Source organism: Cervus elaphus, chromosome 1 (assembly GCF_910594005.1).
Source record: "Cervus elaphus chromosome 1, mCerEla1.1, whole genome shotgun sequence".
Taxonomy (NCBI): Eukaryota; Metazoa; Chordata; class Mammalia; order Artiodactyla; family Cervidae; genus Cervus; species Cervus elaphus.
In genome coordinates, this window is record NC_057815.1 from 94,033,036 (window position 1) to 94,058,539 (window position 25,504).

The following is a 25,504-nucleotide window of genomic DNA, read 5'->3' on the forward strand; positions in this document are numbered from 1 at the left end:
GAAGTGGTGGAACCAGTGGTGGAACTTCATTTTTTGAATGTTGAATTTTAGGCCAGCTTTTTCACTCTCCTCTTTCACCCTCATCAAGAGTTTTTTAGTTAATCTTCACTTTCTGCCATTAAAGTGATATCATATATATATTTGAGGTTGTTGCTATTTTTTTTGGCAATCTTGATTCCAGTTGTGAGTGTAGGGCTTCTCAGGTTGCTTGGCAGTAAAGAATCTGCCTGCCAATGCAAAAGGCTCGGGAGACACAGGTTAGATCCTTGGGTTCGGAAGGTCCCCTGGAGGAGGAAACGGCAAGTCACTCCAGTTTTCTTGCTGGGATAAGTTCATGGACACAGGAGCATCTTGAGGGCTACAGTACATGGGGTTGCAAAGAGTTGGACAGAACTGAGCATGCACACATTTTATATGTGTCTATATATGTTTACTCTGTTAGATTGATGTCTTTATTATCTTTTAATGTCTTTGTCTATCACTGTCTTTGTTTTAAAGATGATTTTGTCTGATAAAAGTATTGTTACCCCACATTCTTTCCAGTTACATTTAATACATTTTTTCCATCCCTTCACTTTCAGTATGTGTGTGTCTTTAGATCTGGAATATCTTCCAGGCAGTACATGTGTGTGTATGTACTAAGTCACCTCAGTTGTGTCTGATGCTTTGCAGCCCTAACAACTGCAGCCCCCCAGGCTCCTCTGCCCATGGGATTTTCCTGGCAAGAGTACTGGAGTGAATCGCTATGCCCACCTATAGGGGACCTTCCTGACCCCAGGACTGAACCCACCTCTCTTATGTCTTCTGCATTGGCAGTGCTTCTTTACCACCAGTGCCCCTGGGAAGCTCAGTCAGTGCATGCATGGGTCCTAGTTTCTCATTCATGTAGTCACTCTATATTTTTCATTTACTAATATATTCCATTTATATTAAAAATAACTATTCATATGTATTTCTTAATGCCATTTTGTTAATTATTATTTTTTTGGTAGTTCTTTTAAAAATTCCTTTTTTTGTTGTTGTCTTCTCTTGTGATTTGTTTACTCTTTAGTGTTGTATTTGGATTCTTCTCTCTTCTCTTTTTGTGTGGCATTTATCATAGGATTTTGGTTTGTGACTACCGTGACATTTAAATATAGCTATCTCTCTCTATCTATATATGCAAGGTGTCAACTTATCTATATCTTCATATCTACTATTTATCTCATGGTTTCTTCTTTATATATTCAGTTTCTTCAGTCGTGGAAAGTCTTCAGATGATGCTAATCAATATTTGCTCTGTAAATAGCTATAATTTAGGTGTTCCCAAGGGAGGAGGTGAGCTCAGTGTTCTATTCTGTCATCTGGGCCACTTCCTGCTCACACTTACAAGCAAATATCACTGATTAAAGAGCTTTTATTTATTTATTTATTTATTTTTTGTTGGTGTTCAGTGCTGGAAATTTCCCTGTAAGTGCTGCTTTGCTATTTCCCACTAATTAATATGTTGTGTTTTATTTTCACTTTCTTAAAAATAATTTCTATATGTACTTTTTAATTTTGCTTATAAGATATTTAGAAGTGTTTTAAATATTCTTTCAAATATTTGGGAATTTTTCATAGATCTATTTTCTTCTACTGGTTTCTAATGAAATTATCAACACATGGGAGTCAGAAAAAATACTTCCCATAGCTTGAATCATTTTAAAATTATTGAGTGTTTTTATGGCCCCAAATATGGTCTATTGGAATCAGGTTTTTCTTATTGACAGTTGCTCTGTAAACAGTTGTAATTTTGGGGTGCCTATGTGAGGGGGTGTTCTACATTAAACAATTAGGTAGTGAAAGGCCAAATTTCAAACTGAGATTATAACTTGAATTCCAGTGGCCCCTAAGTCACAGACTGATGTTCTATCAATCATTCTAAGCAATAAGGGATAAAAGTCCATAAGCTTCCTAGGAATTGCTGGTTTAATAGTTTATTTCTTTCAATGGAAAATCATTAAATCATTTACCAACTTTTTCTTATCTTATCAGGCTTTCTCCTCTGTGGACATGGAAGTTGGAAATCGCACCCTCCTGAATGAATTCATCTTACTGGGCCTCTCAACAGACCCTCAGTGGAAACCGACCCTATTTGGAATATTTCTGATGCTTTATTTGATCACCTTGTCAGGTAACATGTCCTTAGTTATCTTAATCCATATCGATTCTTGCCTGCACTCACCTCTGTATTTTTTCATTGGCAATCTCTCTTTCTCGGATTTCTGGTACACCTCTGTGTACACCCCCAAAATCCTGGCAACTTGTGTCTCAGAGGATAAGCACATGTCACTGGCTGGATGGAGCCCAGTTTTTCTTTTCCTGTGCTGTAACCTACACTGAGTGCTATCTCCTAGCAGCCATGGCCTATGACCGCCACATGGCAATCTGTAACCCGCTCCTTTATTCAAGCTCTATGTCCCCTTCTCTCTGTACTGGACTTGTTGCTGGCTCCTACATAGGAGGGTTCTTGAATGCTATAGCACACACTGCCAACACGTTTCGCCTGAGTTTCTGTGGCAAAAATATTATTGATCACTATTTCTGTGATGTGCCACCATTGGTGAAGATGTCTTGTACAGACACCAAGGTCTATGAGCAGGTCCTCCTGGGTCTCGGGGGTTTCACCGTCCTCTCCAACATTCTTGTCATCATAATTTCCTATTTCAACATCTCTCTGGCTATTCTGAGGATCCGCACAGCTTCAGGAAGGCGCAAGGCCTTCTCCACCTGTGCCTCACACCTGGTCTCGGTCATGCTCTTCTATGGATCCTTGCTCTTCACATATGCAGGCCAAGCTCCACCTGCTCCCTGGGGAAGGACAAAGCGGCATCTCTCTTTTACACTGTGGTCAACCCATTGCTCAGTCCTCTTATCTATAGCCTGAGAAACAAAGATGTTAAAGCGGCCTTCTGGAAAACAACACAGACTACAAGACCTCAGAGATGAAGGTGATCTTTTTGCAGGATGCTGTCATTGCATTTTCCAAATTACTGTCTTATAAACATGCTTGTGCACATTGCCATATTTCAAGTAAATACAACACATTTTGCTTAAAAGATGAATCATTGATTGAACCATTTTCTGTTGATTATTCTTTTGTTGTGGTTAAACTTTTAAAACTAATATTGAGTTGTTTGATGTTCTACAATATTGCATTCTGCTACTTTGCAGTACTCGATTTTCATTAAAACTCATCCTCTTTGATTTTGGGGGAGCTCTCTTTGTAAAAGAAAGTGGATTTGGATGGTTTTCAAATACATAGTTTGAGTTTGAACCTTGGTGAGCAAACTTTATTGATCAAGAAGTAGATTTAAAATTGTGAAAAAGCTGGAAACAAAATTTGACAAATGTTTGTTTTAATTAAGACGTTCTCCCGAACTCCCTCATAAAACTCTAATTGAGTATATTGATTATTTCTTTGTCATCCTTGTGCCTTCAACTTCAATGAAATATTAAGCAAAGTGTTTGAATTGTTTAGAATATGAGGAAAACACTTTTCTAAATATATGTTATTAAGATTACATAACACCTTAAGTGTGATCTCTCCCAGATAGACTGAGTAGTCTGCCATGCTATCCATCTGATCATGAACTGAATATTCCCCATGAAGGAAAATAACAACATCAAATGGGACAAAGAGAAACAAAAAGACACACCCACCCACACACACACACACAAAAAAACAAAGACCCGACAAATTAAAGCTCTGCTGTATTCTAGATTCAGTGTTTGTTCCCACCCTCACAGACACTGATAGAATTTTTTAATTACCTAGAACCTTACAGACCAATATTTAGTACAAGGCAGGTTTAGTTGTTTTTCTTCCCGTGATTTGCTTGTAATATATAGCTCTTTTTGAAAACTGATTCTGCATTTTATACTTAATATTTTAAAAAGTTCATTGTAGGCAATAATAACCTCCATTGCTTTTGGAAGAGTACTGATCCTTTTGCTGTCATCAATATTCATAACAAAGGTAACAAACAATAACTCTCCAGATACTTTTGTTGTTCATAATCAGATGTTATATATTTGACTTTCAAAAATACTTTCATGCCTGTAAAAACGGTTTATAGAAACTGTAAACTATAAAACTGAAGGTAATGTTTCCAGACATACTAATTCATTTTTTGTAGGTGATCCTTCAAGATATGTTTTAATTTCCACATATATGCTTAAGTGATAGCTAGGCAAGTGCAAAACAATGAATCTATGATTCTAATCTGGAATTGTGAGCTTCTGACACAGCTGATTAAGTTAAAACTTATCCTGTTATCCACCCTCCCCCAATTTTTGTAATTTGTATTAGGAAGTTTGCATTTTACCTTTAAAAAGAGGGTAAATTCAAAAAAAAAAAAAGAAAAAAAAAAAAAAAAAAAAAAAGAGGGTAAATTCAAATCAGGCTACCATCCCCAATGTGGATTTGCTTGGCAAGGGAAAGCTAAGTGTTCGGTAATATCCACCTCTGGTTATTACCCTAAAAGTGAGCACATTCTGGCATCGGTTCTGTCTCTGTTTGACTTGTCCACCTCCTGCCAAGTCTATTCAGCAAGTAGCTTGTGAAATACTCTGAACGTAGTATGTATAGATTCTATATTTATGGACTATATATGAGATCATTGGCTAGTGGGAAATTTCTGCATCATCTAGAGATTAGATGAAGAAAGAGGAAGAAAACCAAAAGAAAGCAGAGGAACTCATTTCTTATGAAAAAAGTTAAAATCATTCATTGATAAACATTGAAAGGAAGGTACTTTTAGAACAACATTTGAAAATTTCTGGTGAACTTTACTTAATTTTAAATAATTTTAATAATTATTTTCTTTTTACCTTTTGACCACCTGAAATGACTAATTAAAAAAATGCTCTTTACAACAATGCTGCAAATTACAGAATATTGGTTACATTTGACAAATGAGTAGTTTGCATCTCAGAAGTTACAATTTTTTGTTGAAAGAGTATAGCTATTGTAATGTGCATATTTATGCAATAAAGTTAAATAAAAGTTTTAGAACCAACAGTTGATGCCAATTCATAATTTGTGCTACTTCTATTTCTGATTTTTCTTTTCATCTGTGTTTGTTATCTAATACCTCATTGCTTTCTCTTTCCATCACAAAATTCTTCACAGTCGTTACTCTTTCATTACCACAGAAGCATTGTATCAGACAAGAAGAATTTGGGATATATTCCACAAATGTCAAGAATCCATTTAATGGTTTCTTCACAATCCCTTAATGCTCTTCAAGTAGGTGGAAAATGGGTCTATCCCAAGGAGATAGTAAAATTTAATCTTTTGAAATTCCAGTAGTGATATGTACTCTTGTATTGCATTAAATTTTGATATCATTTTTTAAAATTATAATAAGTTCAATTTATTAAATTGTATAATAGATTATAGCAGAATTATTAAACAAAACAAACTAATGCAAGGTAAAATACTTTTTCATTGAATTTCTTTGAGTAGAGAAACAGGTGTTTTTTTTGTTTTTGTTTTTGTTTTTAATATCTCTCCCCAAACTTCCCCTGAAGCAGTCTGTTTTCACTGAGCAATGTCTCAGGAAATTTATGTCAGTTTAGACTTCAGATTATGTGAACCTGAAGAGTTTTTTCAGAGCATCTTTAACATCTTTATTCCTCAGGCTGTAGATCATGGGGTTCAACATGGGGAACACCAAGGTGTAAAATGTAGACACCATCTTGTCCCTCTCAAGGGAATAGCTGGAACTTGGACGGGAGTAGATGTAGAGAATGGAGCCATAGTACAAGGTGACAGAGATCAGGTGGGAGGAGCAGGTGGAGAAAGCTTTGAGGCGGCCCTGGGTGGAGCGAATTCGCAAGATGGCAGCAATGATGAAGGCGTAGGAAGCTAGGATGAGCACAGTGCGGGTGATGACGTTGGAGGCCAGGAGGAAGTACAACACGTCCTGGTATGTCTCCTTCACATCACAAGCCAATTTCACGAGAGGTGGAACATCACAGAAAAAGTCATCAATAATATTACCACCACAGAAATTCAATGTGAATGTGTTGCTGGTGAGTATTATTGCATTGACAAAACCCCCAGTATAGGAATATATAACCAAACAGATACAGAGTCTCCTCGACATGACCTGAGCATAGAGCAGCGGACTGGAAATGGCCGCGTAGCGGTCATAAGCCATGGCAGCCAGCAGGTAGCACTCACTGTAGGCCAGCCCTGCAGAGAAGAAGAACTGGACCACACAGCCAGTGAAGGAGATGCTTTTGTCTTCAGAGATGCAGGTCACTAGGATCTTTGGGGTGTACACAGAGGAGTACCAGAGATCCAGGAAAGACAGATTCCCAATGAAAAAATACATGGGCGTGTGCAGTCGGGAGTCATTACAGACCAGCACTACGAGGGTGGTATTTCCTACCAGGGTCATGGAGTAGATGCCAAGGAACACCACAAACAGGACCCGCTGCATCTTGGGGTCTGTTGTGAATCCCACAAGGATGAACTCAGTCACCGTGTGATTGTTCTCCATGGTTTAAAGAGACCTCACCTACAAATGAAGGAATCAAGTGTTTAATTACCTCAACCCATACCAAAGGAGGGCATTCTCTTATACAAACCTATGAAATATGGTCAAGACTATGGCTATTAAAGTAAGGAAGAGCTGAATAGGAATCTTGGCTTATTTGGGAAGATGAGGGAAGTTTTCTGAGCCTCAACATGCTTATTTCAGCAAAGTGACTTGAATAATAGAAAGCCTTAATGCTGTTTGGAGCTTATTCATTTATTAGGAAAATATTTCTTGAGTCCTTGGGGCTGTCTGGGCATTAGGACACAGTAGTGAAGCTAACAGCACTGACTGTTATTCTGTGGAGGCTTTATTTAGAAAGGAGAGATGCATAGGTAATGCAGGGATAAAGAATCTGCCTGCCAATGACAGAGCTGCCAGAGATGCAGGTTTGATCCCTGATTCAGGAAGATCCCCTGGAGGAAGAAATGGTGACCCTCTCCAGTACTCTTGCTTGGAAAATCCCATGGGCAGTGGGGCCTGGCGGGCTACAGTCCGTGGGGTCACAAAGAGTCAGACATGACTTAGTGACTGAGCATGTACACACTATACAAGTAAACAAATAAGAATTTTTTTCATTTAATGATAAATGACATTAAGAAAAAAACTGAATGATTTGGTGAAGAGGAACTGGGAAAGGAACTAATTTATTTTTTGCCCTGAGAGAAAAAAAAAATCTGTTTTCTATTTCCCAGCTATAAACGAACAAGTTGTTCAAAGCTCATGAGACATGGTAAAATCCCCATGGTTTAGGAGGTAGTGACATATGAAGGGCGGTAGGTATTGCCTCCCCCAAATATGCCACTTTGACAGAAGAATTATTTCATTAGCATTTAAAAAACAGCAGAAACCTAAGGGACACTCTGATATCCCCTTCGCTTACTGAAAGCAGGAGATAAAACTCACGTGAGAACTGCATTCTCAGTACCTGTGTTGTGTGCTCAGTCGTGTCTGACTCTTTACGACCCCGTGGACTGTAGCCCATCAGTCTCCCCTGTCTATGGGGTTCTCCAGGCAAGAGTACTGGAGCGGGTTGCCATTTCCTACTCCAGAAGATCTTCCTGTCCCAGGGATAGAACTCATATGTCTTGCATCTCCTGCATTGGCAGGCAGATTCTTCACCATTAACGCCACCTGGGAAGTCCAATACTACAATAAAAAAGAAATATTCCCATGATCATTATTATAAGCAGGGATGTGAGATCAAAAGAATTCTATAGAAAGAGACCTTATTGAATTTTTTTTCCTTTATTATCCACGCTGTAGCATATATCATTATTTTATTTTACATTGTTTTTTTTCCCATTCCTTGTCAGTTTTTGGTAATATTGATTGTTCTTTTTTGTCTCTAATAATGAGAAATGCTACTTTCTCTTGTGAACTCTGAGCAGTTTCAGAAACTGCAATAGGAAGGTGGTGAGATATTTGAAAAGAGGCCCTCTTACTAGCATAGTCTTAGGATGTAAATGACCTTAGGATTGGTTGGACGAACAAGTAAAATTTTCCATCTAATTCTAATATATCAATTAGATAACTTACCTAAAATTCTCAGCCACACCACCACCTCAACAGAGTTCAAATCTGACTATTCCAGGATCCTCTATATTAGTTTCTGAATCCCCAGGATGATAGATTCTGCAGTCTCTTAGGTTTTCATGGTCATGGGAAATGACTAACAAGACAATTAAATAAAATTGTGTGTTGACAAATTGGGCATTATTCAATGATGAATTTTTTTTTAAACTACAATTCTCAGCTGAAATGTAACTAATCATAATTTTCATTCTCATTCTCTCCAGTTGTGTAGAAGCCAAAATAAACATGTGTGACATTTATTAAGTGTACTATATATTCATATGTGTATATCTGGATATTAAAACACATATGTTCAATGATACTGATATCTTTATTATCTACTGAATACCTTTCCTTTGTTCTTCCCAATCCATTCTCTGTACTTTTAAACTCATCTTCTTTCCAGGATGCTCAGCTCCATAAACTGTGTCCATGGGTTCCTTTGCTCTCCATTTACTTAATGGGTTTAGCCAGTGGCTATAAATAGCAAGACAGGAAGTGAGGTCAGAGTGGTTTTCTCTTTCCTGTTTCTTGCAAAGATGCCACAGCTGGCTGCATCCTTGGACCTAGACCATGGAACCTGCCAGGTGACCCATTTCCCAGCATTCCATTCAACTCATAAGCTGTTCTTTGTCTTGCACCTTCAGGAATCAAGGAGATAACCATTCTCAGAAGTTACGGGTTCTAAAGTTATTACAGTTTTTTGGGATGCAGTAGGAATTATAAGTGTATTGTTGTAAGTTGACATTTGTTGAAAATTAAATGTAGACTGTTCAACCAAAAAAAAAAAAAAAAGAAACCAAGAAGCCAGAAAGCCATATCTTAGAGTGTAACTCAGAGACAAGATGGAAGCAATTTTCCAATATGTCAGAAACTCTAGATCTTAACCAAGTATTCTATTGTTCACACATTCATGGCAGTGTCTCATGGATCAGGGGATTCTTATGGAATGATGTAGATGAGAAAACAGCCACGGTAATATTTCATTTTTACTTGGATAAAAATCAGCACAAAATGTTCCAGTAGGCAAATACCATCTCATATAATTCTCTGACCTAAGCTAGTTTACATCCCCTGAAACCTTCGACTTATGGAAAAGCATCAAGCCTTTGATAAAGGATCTTGAAATTTAGCCAACATATGCTCTATACATATTCCTCCAGGCTTTCTTGTGGATGGCCAGAACCCACTTATGAGAATAATCCTACCCAGGGCAAAGGTAAGTACCCAGTTCTTCTGTGGGTTATTGGATTCTGACTCTGAGTTAACACTAACCTTAAGTGATGGAAAAACACCCAAAATACACTCTTGCCAGTGGGTCTATGAAATAATTTAAATATAGCTTTGATCTGCTTTCTTCTTTCATTGGGTCTGAGACTAGATATACAGGTGATCATTATTTACCCATTCTCAGAAATCATACTGGATATAGATATACAGAATAAAACAGAATCCTCATTTTAGTTTTGTGTCCCTGATCTCTGGACACAGTGTTGTATATTTGGAATTTTCAAATGGATGTCTGTGAAATTACTCCCCCAGTACAATCTCTGCTCAGACAGTAAACAACAAGCCATATTGCATCACTGGGGAGAAGTGCAAAGTTTAGTGTTTTTATAAAGATTTGAAAGATGCAATGGTGAAAATCCTGATTTATCACCATTAACTCCTCTGTTTGTCTGAGGGGAAAATAATTGAAGATCTTCTAAGTGGAGATCATGAATGAACAACATATACAAGTAGAGAAGTTGAAGAAAGGATGCAGGACTAATAACATTTGTTTTGAGAAGTAAAATTGAGGAAGTCAGTTTGGAATAAAAATAGATTTATATACCTCTTGAAACAGTACAATTGAACAGCATCACACTAGCATTCAGTGGTTGTAGCCTCTGAGGAATACCCAATGCATTGTGAGGTCATTAAGTTTTCCAAGGAGGCTGAGAGACTGTCACATTTCATTGAAGCTTCAAAGTCAGAGACTAATCAGAACTTAAACTCCAATACTTTGGCCACCTGATGCGAAGAACTGACTCAGTTGAAAAGACCATGATGCTGGGAAAGATTGAAGGTGGGGGGAGAAGGGGACGACAGAAAATGAGATGGTTGGATGGCTTCACTGACTCAATGGACATGAGTTTGAGCAAACTTTGGGAGTTGGTAATCGACTGGGAGGCCTGGCATGGGGTGGCAAAGAGTCGGACATGACCGAGTGACTGAACTGAATCAGAAGATGTCCTAAACCCTTTTTGCTCACACATATGCACAGAACTCTAGCCACACATACCTAAACTGGAGGCTTCATGAATGAGGTGGATGAAGGGACCTTCCTCCTGAGTGTTAGTCAGCCTCCTTCCACACCAGACTTCATGTTGACAGGACCCTTTTAAAAAGTGGCCATAGCAGTTGAAATGAGCTCAACATGACCATCTTCTCACTAAGGCTAATTTGGTTAATATTGTTGTGAGGTGTCAAAATGGGCAGAGGGCCCTGGCAGATGGCCATGGTCCATAGAGTCATAAAGAATCGGACACTACTGAAGTGAGTTAGCATGCATGCATCAGGTGTCAACAAGGCAAAAAAAAAAAGAAAACACTTTTCTGAGAGAATTAGTAAACCACTGGGTAACAGAATGATTAGTTTAGACAACTCCTTACTAATTCAGAGTTGCAAAGGTAATGACTTTCCTCTCATGAATTATCATATACTGGGGGAATTATTTGCTTTATATTTTTTTACTGGCTTTTTCTTGTTAGCACCTATAGATGTAGACAAAAATACTGCCATTTTTATGACCATGGTATGCATCAAACATTTCCTCTACTAAGAAGTACATTCCATGGCAACCTCTTCCAATCCACAGGAATAGTTGATTTTATTATTTATACCATTATTCAGAAGCAATTAGCCTGAGAAATTAATGTCATGCTTTTATGAAAACTCGATCATGGTTGTTGAGGTATATTCGTGCTTTAAAACAGCAGTGAGTACATGACTTCATCTTCCCCTTATCAAGAATGTGCCTATTTATGAACCAAAGAGATGAGGCGGGCATGGACCCTGTGGTGGCCAGGAAAATAAGCCTTTCAAAAATCCAAATGCAGACAGTATAATTGTCCAAAGATACTAGCTGCTGATCTCTGAACTGTATTTCCCTATCTGTATCAAAGGTCATGCTTCCCACAAGGTGCTCTGAGCTAATGAATGAGCCAGACAGGGATACCAATGCATTCTTAGACACTAAGAATTCATCACACACTGAGGAGTGATCAAAGACCTAATCATAGACTAAACAATGCTCTCAGATGATTTTGTCCATCTTTCCATCCATTTATTCTTCACTTGTGGTCATATTTGCATCAGATGGTGATAATCCTTGTTTTTTTCTTCTAGCTCCTTCTCCATTTTCTCTGATACAAGCAGAGTATTTCCCTTAATAAAATCTTTGCACATTTATAGCCTATTTTATTTACTCCTACAACATGAACTAACCAACTTTAATTGATTTTCCCTACTCATAACCCTGTACTCAGTTCATTTGGAAGTCTACATGCTTCCCCAGGGAAACACCTCATTGTTCTGATGAATTGGAATTTGGGTCTGCACCTGGGCCATGGTGGACTCCTCATGCTTTATCTGACTGGGGTGTCTCTATTGGGAAAGGCAATTGATCCAGTCACCAGAGAGAAATTAGCAGATACAAATGGGTCAAGAATCATTACGTTTTGAACCAAGGGGATTTGGCAATGTATTTCTTAGCATCAATGTAGCCCTCTCTTTCAAAGAAAAAATACTACCAAAAAACAAACAAAACAAAACAAAAACCAAGATGATTGAAGACTTAAATCTTACAATAAGAAAATCTGGACAACTTGCAAGGTAACTCTTATTCAGCTGAGATGCTGAGAAAGATTGAGTGGGCCATTCTCCTGTGAGAAATGAGATAGAGGTTTGCTTTGTAATTATAGGAGTGAGAACTTATAGTATTGTGGTAGATAGTTTTGAAAATTTTAGATCCTGTCACTCACTTCCTTTTTCTTTCTTTGTTTCTTTTAAATTTTTTTATTTTTAACTAGATATTAGAAAATATGAATTCAAAACTCATAGAGTATGATTTGGGGGTTATCACAAGTACTGCTATCTAGAAGTCTAAAAGTGGTTACTCTTCATCCTATGTTTTCAAAGAACATAAAGAGTTTTTTTTTTTTTTTATGTAAGTACAAATTAATTTTAAAAATTATTTTTTAATTAGGAAAGAAAAATAAATAAAAATTTAAAAACCATGTAAGTCCAAGTATTTTTGCTTGGAGAAGAACATTCACAAACAATTGTATTTACAAAAGTGTTTATTAAAACTCATGAAACTAAAAGACACATTTTAGAAACTACTTTCTTTTAAGACTTCAAACTTCATTTGTGATTTGTGTCATAAAATTTCCTTAGAAATGTATGTTATAATTTCAAATTAAGGTTGAAGATCCTTCTGAATGCTTCACAATCATAGGCGACAGATGGAATGTTTTCAAAAATGAGTAAAAGTCTTACTGCCAAACTTACACTTTAACCTGTTCTAAAACATTTTTTTAAACTCCAGTGCCATGTATTTTTTAAAAGTTTTATTATGTACCTACATATTTTTATGTCGTTTTAAGATCATTATTAGCTATACTTTACCTTCTTACTAATGACTTGATGATATTATTTAGACTTGAATTGAGTTACAGTTGAGTTGAGTTCTCTTTTCCATACACAAAATATGACTATACACTTAGGCCAGTGAAGGTTATGGCATCTCAATGTACATTGATAATTATTTGGAGAATCAGCCTTGGTTGCTTCTTCTGAAAGGTTATAATAGGAGCTCCTGTCCAAATCTGTTTTTGCAGTGACATATAAGAATGTATGATACTAGGATGTTTTAAGAATAAGTTTTCTAGTTTCACTTTAACTTCTATTGACTAAATTTTTGCCACTCTAATACACCATTTTGATCTGTTAACTTTACTTAAAAATATATTTTATACAATTAAACAATTATTAGTGGATAATAGATACCTTTTAGAAAATGAATCTGAGTTGGAATAAATAACTTTTGGTTTTAGAGCATTTTCTAGATCAAGCTTCTTGAAATTATACTGTTGGACCCAGTCTCTGTTGGTTTACTTTGTGTTACAACTAGTAGTGATTATGCAGGTTGGATTACAAATCCAGGTTAGTATGTACCACTGCCTGTGATGATTAGCTTTTCCTTCTCTGAGTGAAGCTGCTACATTTTGGGGATCACTTGCATTTTGCTTTTTTTTTTTTTTTTAACTGCTTTTAGCTATGGAAAGAAGGATATATTCAGATTTTATTGACATAAATTGCATTAATACTGATCTCACTTAAAAAAATCAAAATTATGTTCATCTCATAATTTTTCCTTTCTTGTTTGATCACTACCTTTATATATTCTCTAAATAAATAAAATTTCACTTCAGAATAATATGTACTCATAGATGCTTATTTGTCAAGCTGCTTCTTCTCACTATAATTATTGTTATTATTTATTATAGTAACTGTGCTTTGGTGCTCAAAATGTCACAGTTGGAAATAAAAGTCTGTTAATATTCACTACAATAAAATGAAAGAGGAGCCCAGGGAGATATATAGTGATTCACAAAAATCATATATATGGAAATTCAGCTGAACTTTTCTTCATTGAGTAACAAATGTGAAACAAAGATTGAAAGAATATGCTTGCTGAGCCTAGTTGTACTATTTTGTGGATGACTCTGGGTCTTTGTTTTAGTGATTCTGGGGAAAAATACATAAAAATGCTTATGAAATTCTGTTATGGGAATGGAGAGTGATGATTTCAACTAGCTACTATTTATAGAAAAATATTAAAAACTAATTTAGCATTTTTGTTTCTATTTGTAGGGAAACCCATGAAGATACTATTCAATAAATATCAGTCAGCCAAACTATGCACATGCTAAAGGAGTGGACAGTTCTGTTTATGAATATAGAATAATTTTTTTTGGTTTTAAGTTATTTGATTTTATTCTAGAGTAACATGAAATTTAATTCAAGTCTTTACATTTAAACTTTATCTCCTAGATTCCCCTCCTTTTCTCATTTTAGGTCTCTTGAATTGTCAGGTAGCAAGAATGCAAATTCTTTATTGTTTTGTACAAATTCTTAGTTGTATAGACACAGCACGATGGTAGCTCTTCTTCAAATAGAGGAAACTTATCAAAAATTATCTCCACATCTCTTTAGAAGGAGAGACTCCTGATTTATTTGAGGAGTTTATTCAGAGACTCTTTCACATCCTTATTCCTCAGACTGTAGATCATGGGGTTCAAGACTGGGAGTGCTACAGTGTAAAACATAGAAACTATTCTATCGCTGTCCAGTGAATAGCTTGATTGTGGACGAAAGTAAACGTAGAGAACAGAGCCATAGAACAGGGTGACGGAGATGAGGTGCAAGGAGCAGGTGGAGAAGGCTTTGAGGCAGCCCCGGGTGGAGAGGATCTTCAGGATGGTGGCGCTGATGAAGAGGTAGGAGGCCAGGATGAGCACAGTGGGGGTGATGACGTTGGAGGCGGGGACACAGAACAGCACAGCCTGGTAGATATCTTTTCTTCCACAAGCCAACTTCACAAGAGGTGAGATATCACAGAAAAAGTCATCAATGACATTGTAACTGCAGAAGTTCAAGGCAAAAGTTCCTTTGGTAACGATGAAAGTGTTACTAAAGCCACCAAGGTATGAGGCTGCTATAAAAAATGCACACAGCCTGCTGGGCATGACCTGAGAATAGAGCAGTGGCTTTGAGACGGCCATATAGCGGTCATAGGCCATGGCAGCCAGCAGCTAACACCCTCTGTGGGCCAGCCCTGCAGGGAGGAAGAACTGGGCTACACAGCCAGCAAAGGAGATGCTTTTGTCTTCAGAGATACATGTCACCAGGATTTTGGGGTGTACACAGAGGAGTACCAGAGGTCCAGGAAAGACAGATTCCCAGTGAAAAACTACATGGGTATATGCAGTCAGGAGTCGTTACCGATCAACACTATGAGGGTGGTATTTCCTGGCACAATCATAGAGTAGACACCAAGGACCGCCACAAACGGGACCAGCTGCACCACAGCATCTGTTGTGAAGCCCACCAGGATGAAGGCAGTCACTGTGTGATTGCTCTTCCCCATGGCTAGAGGAATCTCACCCAAGAGGAGAGAAAATGTGTTCAGCTTAAATCCCTGTGCTGAATACATAGAAAATATCATAAATAAAGGACATTGAATTATTGCCAAACCTTGAAGCCTAGAATCTAGTAATGTAAGTGCTCATTTTAGAAAGAGCTATCATTTTGCAACAAAAATCACTCGGACTTTACAACTATATATTGCTAAAAGGTGACTTAGGCACATTATAAATTTTTAGTGTTTTTTGAGTAAACATCAGTTTGAATCAGGCAGCCCCTAAACCAAATGTAATCAGGGGTTGTTTATAGACAGGGACGATGGCAGAGATTTTTGTAGAGATGATGTGGAAGCAAAGCAAGGAAATTACTTGATTGGTCATAACTTAAGAGGCTGCCTTATTAGGAAAACCGACTAATAACTGGCTGTGCTGACTTGTTCTTAAGCTTCATTTTCTCAGTTTCAAGTGAATTAAGTCTGCCTTTGGTTTTGATTTGCTCACATAGGCTGCTAAGGTATAAAAGACATCTAAGTCTGATGGCTTCCTTGTTTAATGACTTTAAAAACATCCAGTTCCAAATTTCTGTTGCTGGTTAATTAATTTTTCCTCTTAAGAATGATTGATCAACTAAAGGAAGTATGGGCTTATATTTTTTATTCTATTGCTATTTAGTCCTTGTGGCAATGACAGTTTGCTTTTGTGCTACAGGTGGGTTTCGTATCTTAAATTGTTATCTGTTTATATCTGAAATACTGAATTTACCTGTTTTAAATAAATGTCTTTAAAAAATCTAGTATTTTCTTTTAGTGCTTGGATATGTTGGGACAGCTGATGCTGCTGATGCTGCTTAGGTGCTTCGGTCGTGTTTGACTCTGCGCAACCCTATGGACCGCAGCCCGCCAGGCACCTCCGTCCATGGCATTCTCTAGGCAGGAGGACTGGAGTGGGTTGCTATGCCCTCCTCCAGGAGACTTCCCAACCCAGGGACCGAACCCAGATCTCCAGCATTGCAGGCAGATTCTTTACCACCGAGACACTGGGGAAGTCCAGGTCAACCTATAGCCGTTACAAATTTGTATCTCTTAATACTATCTGCAGGTAGAAGAAAACACAAGATTATAAGTAAAAAAAGAGAATATATGCAAAATTTGGGGGGAAAGGGTGTATAGGATCCAATCTGTATACATGTTCTACAGTAAAAAATTGTGAACAACAATAATCTAAAGGGCCAATTTTGAGTGTAATTTGTACATACTGCATAAATTATATAGTACTAGAAATTATTGCATTATTTTAGATTTTTACTCTTTTCTAAGTTTTTACTATTAAGGAGTTTTTTCCTTTGTAGGAAAAAATTGGCTAAAAATATGTCTTAGAATAGGATCATGAAACTCAATATTGTATATGATAACGTGAACGTCTCACTCACTTCAGGATTCTCTGGAGGTAGAAATACAAATTTTCTCTTGAAACAGATGTGTATGTGCTCACTTGCTCAGTTGTGTCCTACTCGTTGTGACCCCATAGACTATAGCCCGCCAGGCTCCTCTGTCCATGAAATTTTCCAGGCAAGAATACTAGAGCAGTTTGCCATTTCCTATTCCAGGGGATCTTCCTGACCCAGGGATTGAACCCATGTCTCTTGTATCTCCTGTGTCTCATGCTCTGGCATTGCCTCTTTAACACTGTGCCGGCTGGGAAGCCCCAAAAGTAATGATACTACTTACTATATTTTGAGAAACCACTCTTCGCAAAACACCTTTCTGGGAATTTTATTTATTGTCAAACAAGTGTCGAACATGGACTGTAGTTCCCAGGAAAGATAGGAAAAAAGATTCAGACCCATCAGTTAGGACACTGATAGTTGCTAACTGGATAAAGTATTATTCTCCTTAAATAAGGATACAATTTTGTGCTATAAGTTTAATAGTGCAGGTTTTTCCAATATTAATGTAATCACTTTTTATATTTAAGAGACGTTTCCTTTGTTTGGAATTTATCTCAGAAATGACATATGCCTTTATATTGTTTTAAAGAATATCAAACTGAAAGAAATATAACAGTTGTCATGTCTTTAGAAGTTTAAAAAATTCTAATAATCTGTGTAACTTCATGCCTTTGCCTAAATTGTTTTTGAGATATTAATAAAGTTTTTTTTTTGTAAATGGTTCCTGTTAGATGCTCGCTTATTAGTTGTGCATTTATTTTTCCCCTTTGACTTTGTAATATTTTTAAAAATTAATTTTTACCAGAGTACAGTTGTTTACAATGTTGTGTTACCTTCCACTGTACAGCAAAGGGAATCAACCGTATACTTACATATAGCTCCTCTTTTTTGATTTTTTTTCCCATGTATTTTCCCATTTATTTCACCACAGAACATTAAGCTGAGCTTAGCAGTAGGTTTTCTATTTTATACATAGTATCAATATTGTGTATTAATTGTTCTTTTTTTGTTTTTAATAATGAAAATATTATTTCCCCTTGTGAGCCTCTATAATTTCAGAAACTGTGATGGGAAATTAGTGAAGCTATTTCAAAAGAGTCCCTTTCATTAGCACTTACCCTATTTGAGTATGTTAACAACCATTGGACTGGTTGTGAGGATTGAGTAAAAATTTCCTCTAGCATACAAACTAGACAACTTATCTGAGGTTCTCAGCAACACTATCAGCATTTGAATTGAACAGGATTCCAATCTATCTGTTTCAGAATCTTTTATGTCAGTTTCTGAACGCTCAGCATTATAAAGCCCTGCAACCCCTCAGGGTTTCATAACCTTGAAAAATAACTAACAAGTCAATTAAATAATGTTGACAATGGGATATTATTTGGTAACAGAGTATTTTTTCTTTTGAGATTAAAATTTCCTACTGAAAATTAGTCAGCAGAATTTTCATTCTCATTCTGTCTTGAATTATGTGGAAGCTAAACAAAACATAAATTTATGTATACTATATATACATAAAAAGGTATACACGTTTTTATGACTGCCATTCAGCTCAGTCCATGAATTGCAGCATGCCAGGCCTCCCTGTCCATCACCATTTCCCAGAGTCCACCCAAACTCATGTCCATCGAGTTGGTGATGCCATCCAACCATCACATCCTCTGCTGCCCTCTTCTCCTCCTGCCTTTAATCTTTCCCTGCATCAGGAACTTTTCAAATGAGTCAACTCTTTGCATCAAGAGGCCAAAGTATTGGAGTTTCAGCTTCAACATGAGTCCTTCCGATGAACACCCAGGACTGATCTCCTTTAGGATGAACTGGTTGGATCTCCTTGCAGTCCAAGGGACTCTCAAGAGTCTTCTCCAATACCACAGGTCAAAAGCATCAATTCTTCTCCGCTCAGCTTTCTTTATAGTCCAACTCTCACATCCATACATGACTACTGGAAAAACCATAGCCTTGACTAGATGGACCTTTGTTGACGAAGTCTCTGCTTTTTAATATGCTATCTAGGTTGGTCATAACTTTCCTTCCAAGGAGTAAGCATTTTTTTATTTCATTGCTGCAATCACCATCTGCAGTGATTTTGGAGCCCAAAAAAATAAAGTCAGCCACTGTTTCCACTGTTTGTCTATTTCCCATGAAGTGATGGGACTGGATGCCATGATCTTAGTTTTATGAACTCTGAGCTTTAAGCCAACTTTTTCACTCTTATATTACGAATATATATACATGTTAAAGCACAAATGTTCACTGATACTGATATTTTTGTTGTATGTTGATTACCTTTCATTTGTCCTTCCAAATCCATTTTCTACCTTTTTATCCTTCTCTTTGATCTGGGATGCTGAATCATATTAACTGCATCTTGAGCTCCTTTCTATCTACTTGGCGTGTTGCTTAGCCAGTGGTTGCCACTGGCAGGGAAAAGAGTGAGGTCATGGAGGCTTTTCCCAGGCTCCTTTTTTGCAAAGATGCAACATCTCTGGACCTAGACTATAGAACCTGCCCTGTGGCCCTTTTCAAAACTCTACCTCCAGTGCATATAACCTCTCACTCTTCCTGCACAAGAGAGGAGATATCAGCTCTCAGTAGTTATTAGTTCTAGAGTAATCATACTTTCCTTGGTAATTCCTAAACCACACATATTCCTTTGCAGTAATCCCTTTATTAAGCCTTTTCCAAATTAACTAGTTTAAGTGGCCTTCTGTTGCCTGCTAGGTTCATAACTGATACTGGTCTTAGAAGTAATAGAAGGAGATAAGCATTCAAGTGAAATTGAATTAATCATGTATTTGAAGATTAGAAATATAAATGCATCCCATCATTTGATAAATAGGACAGTGGTAACCTATGGCATGAAAGTGAAAGAGGAGATTGAAAAATTGGCTTAAAGCTGAACATTCAGAAAACTAAGCTCATGGCATCTGGTCCCATCACTTCATGGGAAATAGATGGGGAAACAGTGTCAGACTATTTTTGGGGGGCTCCAAAATCACTGCAGAAGGTGATTGCAGCCATGAAATTAAAAGATGCTTATTCCTTGGAAGGAAAGTTATGACCAACCTAGATACCATATTAAAAAGCAGAGACATTACTTTGCCAACAAAGGTCCATATAGTCAAGGCTATGGTTTTTCCAATGGTCATGTATGGATGTGAGAGTTGGACTATGAAGAAGGCTGAGCACTGAAGAATTGATGCTTTTGAACTGTGGTGTTGGAGAAGACTCCTGAGGGTTCCTTGGACTGCAAGGAGATCCAACCAGTCCATCCTAAAGCAGATCAGTCCTGGGTGTTCCTTGGAAGGACTGATGCTGAAGCTGAAACTCCAGTACTTTGGCCACATCATGCAAAGAGTTGACTCATTGGAAAAGACCCTGAATCTGGGAGGGATTGGGGGCAGGAGGAAAAGGGGACAACAGAGGATGAGATGGTTGGATGGCATCACCGACTCGATGGACATGGGTTTGAGTAAACTCTGGGAGTTGGTTATGGACAGGGAGGCCTGGCGTGCTGCAATTCATGGGGTCGCAAAGAGTTGGACACGACTGAGCAAATGAACTGAACTGAACTGAACTGAGCCTATGGCAGCCAGTGGCATGAAATTTACTTAAATGATCACTAAGGTCATCAAGAAATGAAGAATAAGTGAAGGTCAAGGCATTGAGAGGTCACTGTTTTTGGCAAAGATACATATAAATAAAGATTACACATAACATGTAGTGAGTTGTCTCCTGTTGGGATTTAAAGCTGGGTTATTCACCTGAATAAACAAGCAGGTTGAAAGAAAGCCAGATTGCAGTTCATAACTCAGAGACAAGGTGGAATCAATTATCTAAGTATTAAAATCTCTCAGTGGTATGAAATATTCAGACATTTGTGGAAATGTTTCACGGATTAGGTGGTTTCTGAAAATGAAGTAGATGAAAAAACAACCAAGGTGATATTTTTTCTTCTAAGAAAAAAAAATATTTTTATGTGGGTTAACAATTCTCTGCCCTCTGATGGATGAGGGTAAGAGGCTTGTGCAAGCTTCCTGATGGGAGGGACTTGAAAGTGGAAGTCAAAGTGTTAGTTTCTCAGTCCTGTCTGACTCTGCAACCCCATGGACTATAGCCTGCCAGGCTCCTCCATCCATGGGATTTTTCAGGCAAGAATACTATAGTGGGTAGCCATTCCACTCTCCAGCGACTAAACCCAGGTATCCTGCATTTTAGGCAGCCTCTTTACCATCTGAACCACCAGGGAAGCCTTGATGGGATGGACTGGCTTTCGGGAAAACTGGGTCCTGCTCTGGTGGTCAGAGCCATGCTCAGTGAATCTTTAATCCAATTTTCTGCTGATGGATGGGACTGTGTTCCATCCCTGTAGTTTGGCCTGAGGCCAAACAACGGCAGGGTAATGGCGACCTCCTCTAAAAGGATGTATTCCAGCAGGCCACGCCTCCCACGACAGCTGCTGTCAGTGACCCTGACCCGGTTGCAGGCCACTGTTGACCCACACCTCCACTGCAGACTCCTGGACACTCACAGGCAAGTCTGGCTCAGTCTCTTGTGGGGTCACTGCTCCTGTCTTCTGGGTCCTGGTGCGCACAGGGTTTTATGTGTGCCCTCCAAGAGTCTGTTTCCCCAGTCCTGTGGAAGTTCTGTAATCAAATCTCACTGACCTTCAAAGTCAGATTCCCTGGGGATTCTCAGGCCTTTTGCCAGATGCCCAGGTTGGGAAGTCTGTTATGGGACCTAAAACTTTCACAACTTCTTTGGTATATTTTTTCTCTGGTTTGTGGATCGCCTGCTCCATAGCTCTATATTGGGGCTAATGGTGACCTCCTCCAAGAAGACTTATGCCACACGATGTTCCTCCCAGGACTGCTGCTGCCAGAGTCCCTGTCTCTGCATCAGGCCACTACTGACCCGTGCCTCTGCAGGAGACCCTCAAACACTCACAGGCATGTCTGTCTCAGTCTCTTGTGGAGGTCACTGCTCTGTTCCCAGGGTCCTGGTGCACACAAGGCTTTCTTGGTGCCCTCCAAGCACCTCTGGAGAGTATGAGGTTTGATCTTAAATGCACTTGTGACCCTCCTACCATCTTCTTGTGGCTTCTCCTTTGACCGTCTATGTGGGTATCTTCTTTGGGTGGGTTACGACATTCTTCTGTCTATGGTTGTTCAGCCACTAGTTGTGATTTTGGTGTTCTCACAGTTGAGGGCACATCCTTCTACTCCACCATCTTGCAAAGCTGTAGCACAGAGAACTCAAAATTCCCTTTTATGAAAGATCCTGAAACTCAGCCAATGTGTACAATGTCTTCCCCCAAAATCTTCTTGTGGATGACTTATAGCCATTTATCATGGCAAGCTTACTTTTAGAAAAGGGAATACACTGATCTCCTGTGGGTTATTGGTTATTGGCTCTGAACTGACAATAAGCTTCATAGATGGAAATATATCAAAAGTACACTCTTGCCAGTGGTTCTAATGGAAACAACATGAAAGATAGTTTTGGCTTGTATATATCTCTCACTAGGTCCAATGGGACCAGTCATATAGCTGATTATTACTTATTTACCAGACCAAAAAATCATATTGCATATGAATATTCAGAATAAAATAGAATCCTCACTTTGATTCCCTGTCCTTGGCACTTGGAATTAGGATTGTCATTGTTGGAAGGTTTGAATAGAAGTCCTTGTAACTACTTGCACTAGACACTCTCTACTCAGTGAGGAAGAAAAAAGCAATGTCATATCCCTGGAGACAAATTCAAAGATTAGTGTTTCATCATACCTTAAAAATACAGGGTGAGGATCCTAATTTATCAGCTTTAACTCCTGTCTTTGAGGGGAAAGGACTGAGGTCTTCAAAGTCCAGGTCATGACTGAACAGGTTTATAGGTAGATAAGTTGAAGACAGGGTGCAGGACTAGTTTTGAAAAATAAAATTAGGGTGTCAGTATGGAGTAAAAACAGATTTATACCCCTTAACATTACAATTGAACAGGTTTGCACTAGCATTAACATTTGAGGGATAAGCAATGCATTTTGCATTGTTTGTGCAAAGTTTGCAGAGGAGCCTGAGAGACTGGCATATTTTATTGAATCTTCAACATCATAGACAGTTCAGAAGATGTCCTAAGCCCTTTATGTTCACACATATGTACACATTCTAGCTGCACATGCTTAAACTGGTGGCTCCCACTAATCAGGTGGATGACCTGACTGCTCTGTGAGTATTAGACAGCCTCCTTCTCATATACCCCAGCTTATGTTCATGGCAGCCTTGTACGAAGTGGCCATTGAAGTTGGAATGGGCTCAACAAGGTAATCTTATTACTACAACTATATGGTTAATACTGCAGTTGGGTGTCCAAAATGTAAATTACAGAGACCCCCCATTATGCCTTTGAAATACTATCAATTCTTAGGAGGGTAGCAGGAAGATTAAATTAGACAACTTACTATAAATTAACAATTGCAGAGGTAATGACTTTCCTCCTATGAATAACCACATATTGGGGGATTTATTTCCTTACATATTCATTTTCCTAATAGTTTATTTCTTCCCCACCAGTACCTACAGATGTAGATTTACATAATGCCTTTCTCATGATTCTTTACCAAAAATTACCTGTACCAAGAAACAGATTGAATGGCAGAGGAACAGTAACCACCTCTTCCAATCTGCAGAAATAATTCATATTACTATTTGTATAATTATTTAGAATTATCTGTCCTGATAAAATAATGAAATATACTGCTAAATACACTGGATTCCTACCATATTTTTATGTTTATGAAAACTCAGTCATGGTTGTTGAGGTGTCTTCTACGTATGCTGCAGATTTTAAAAGAGCAGCATATATATGACTCATTTTCCCTTAGCAGGAACGTATATCCTTATGAACCAGGAAGATAGGGTGGGTATGACCTGCATGGTGGCCAGAGAAATAGCTTTTCAAAGATCCAAATGCAGACAATATAATTGTCTTAAGGCCCTAGCTGCTGATCTGAAATGTATTTCCTCATTTGTATCAAGGTCATGCTTCCCACAGGGTGGTCTGAGCTAAGGACTGAACAGAGTAAGAATATGAATGCAGGGCCATCTCTGTTAGACACCAAACTCTCTTGATCACTAGGACCTTGTGGTGATCTTGCTGAACTAATTCTAGCCTGAGCAATGCTCTAGGATGCTTTTGTTCATCCTTCCATCCATTTCTTATTCACCTCACATACTTGCATCGTGGTCAAAACTTGCATCATGTCTGTGGCATTCCTGTCTTTCCTTATTTTTTTCTGGCTCCCCTCCATTTTCTCTAGCAGAGAAAGAGCTAATTCCCCTAATAGAATAGGTGCATATTTAATTCCCCTTTGGTGTTTGATCTGGGTCAGGAAGAGCCTCTGGAGAAGGGAATAGCTACACATTCCAATATTCCTGCCTGGAGAATTCCATGGACAGAGGAACCTGGCAGGCTACAAACCATGGGGTCACACAAAGTCAGACACAATTGATCAATTAACACACACATTTGCAGGATCATGGCTAACACAGTTTCTTTTACTATTACATGATGTACCTCAGTGAGAATTTAATTTTCCTACCCATAAGCATATACTCAGTATATTTGGATGTCTATGTGCACAAGGATGAGACGCTTCCCCAGGGAAACACCCTCAGGTATTCTGGTCATTGGGAATTCAGGAAGCACCCTGGATTTCAGCTCCTCCTGCACCAAACTGACAGGAATCATTCTTCTGGGGAGGGAAAATGATGCCAATCACTAGAGAAAAATTGGTTGATGCTATAAAATGAGATCGAAGAGAAGTATGTTTGAAACCCAGAAGACCTAGCAGTATATTTCTTAGCATCTCATTAGCCTTCTCTTTCAAAGGAAAAGTACTACAGCAAATAAAAAGAAGATAATAAAAAGACTCAGTCCTAATAAAAATTGGACAATGTATCAGGTAACTCTCATTCAAATGAGGTACTGAAAAAGACTAGATGGACCAGACTCATGGAAGAACTGAGGTTAACAGAGGTTTGTTTTGTAATTACAGCCATAGGAAGTTATAGTAGTAGAGAGTTTGATAAATTTCAGCTATATAGATCCTGTTACTTGACTTCTTTTTTTCTTATTCTTTTCTGAATGTGAATAGAAAAGCCAAATAGTATCATTTTGGAGAATTTCACTGTATTGGTTTCCTTGTTTAGTGGCTTTATATTCAATTCCAAATTTCTGAAGTTGGTTAATTGATTTTACCTCTTAAGGTGACCATTCAGTTAATAGAAGGATGAATTCATTATTTCTATTTGCTGTAATTTAGTATTCTTTATAATGTCAATTTGCTTTTTGCTAAATACTTACCATTTTAGCTTAAATTGTAACTTTTTTATATCTGAAATGCTGAATCCCATGCATTTTCATAAGAATGAGTATTTTTTTCTTTCAGGGCTTCCAATACTGGGACACTGTTCAGGAAATAAATTCATAGGCCATGATAATATCTGTGTGGATAAGAAAGTATCCAGATTTAAAAAGGGGAATATTTATAAAATTTGGGGGAAAATATATACTGAAGGATGATATACAATGACAAAATTATAAAATACACAGGGTTAACTATATTTTATACATATTCTGACAGTAAAAAATATATTAGCAATAATCTAAAGACACAGTTTAGATGGAATTCATACATATTGCATAATTAATGTAGTACTGAA

General features: G+C 37.9%; 1 protein-coding gene and 2 pseudogenes across 1 annotated transcript; 1 reads left to right on the forward strand and 2 right to left on the reverse strand.

Moving 5' to 3' along the window:
- Positions 1-2,022: 2,022 nt before the first annotated feature.
- Positions 2,023-2,970, forward strand: LOC122700521 (annotated as a pseudogene).
- Positions 2,971-5,612: 2,642 nt separating this feature from the next.
- Positions 5,613-6,533, reverse strand: LOC122700430 (olfactory receptor 1013-like). Its single transcript, XM_043913335.1, has one exon. The coding sequence runs from the start codon at positions 6,531-6,533 to the stop codon at positions 5,613-5,615; it is 921 nt and encodes a 306-aa protein (XP_043769270.1).
- Positions 6,534-14,422: 7,889 nt separating this feature from the next.
- LOC122700464 lies at positions 14,423-15,339 on the reverse strand (annotated as a pseudogene).
- Positions 15,340-25,504: the final 10,165 nt, after the last annotated feature.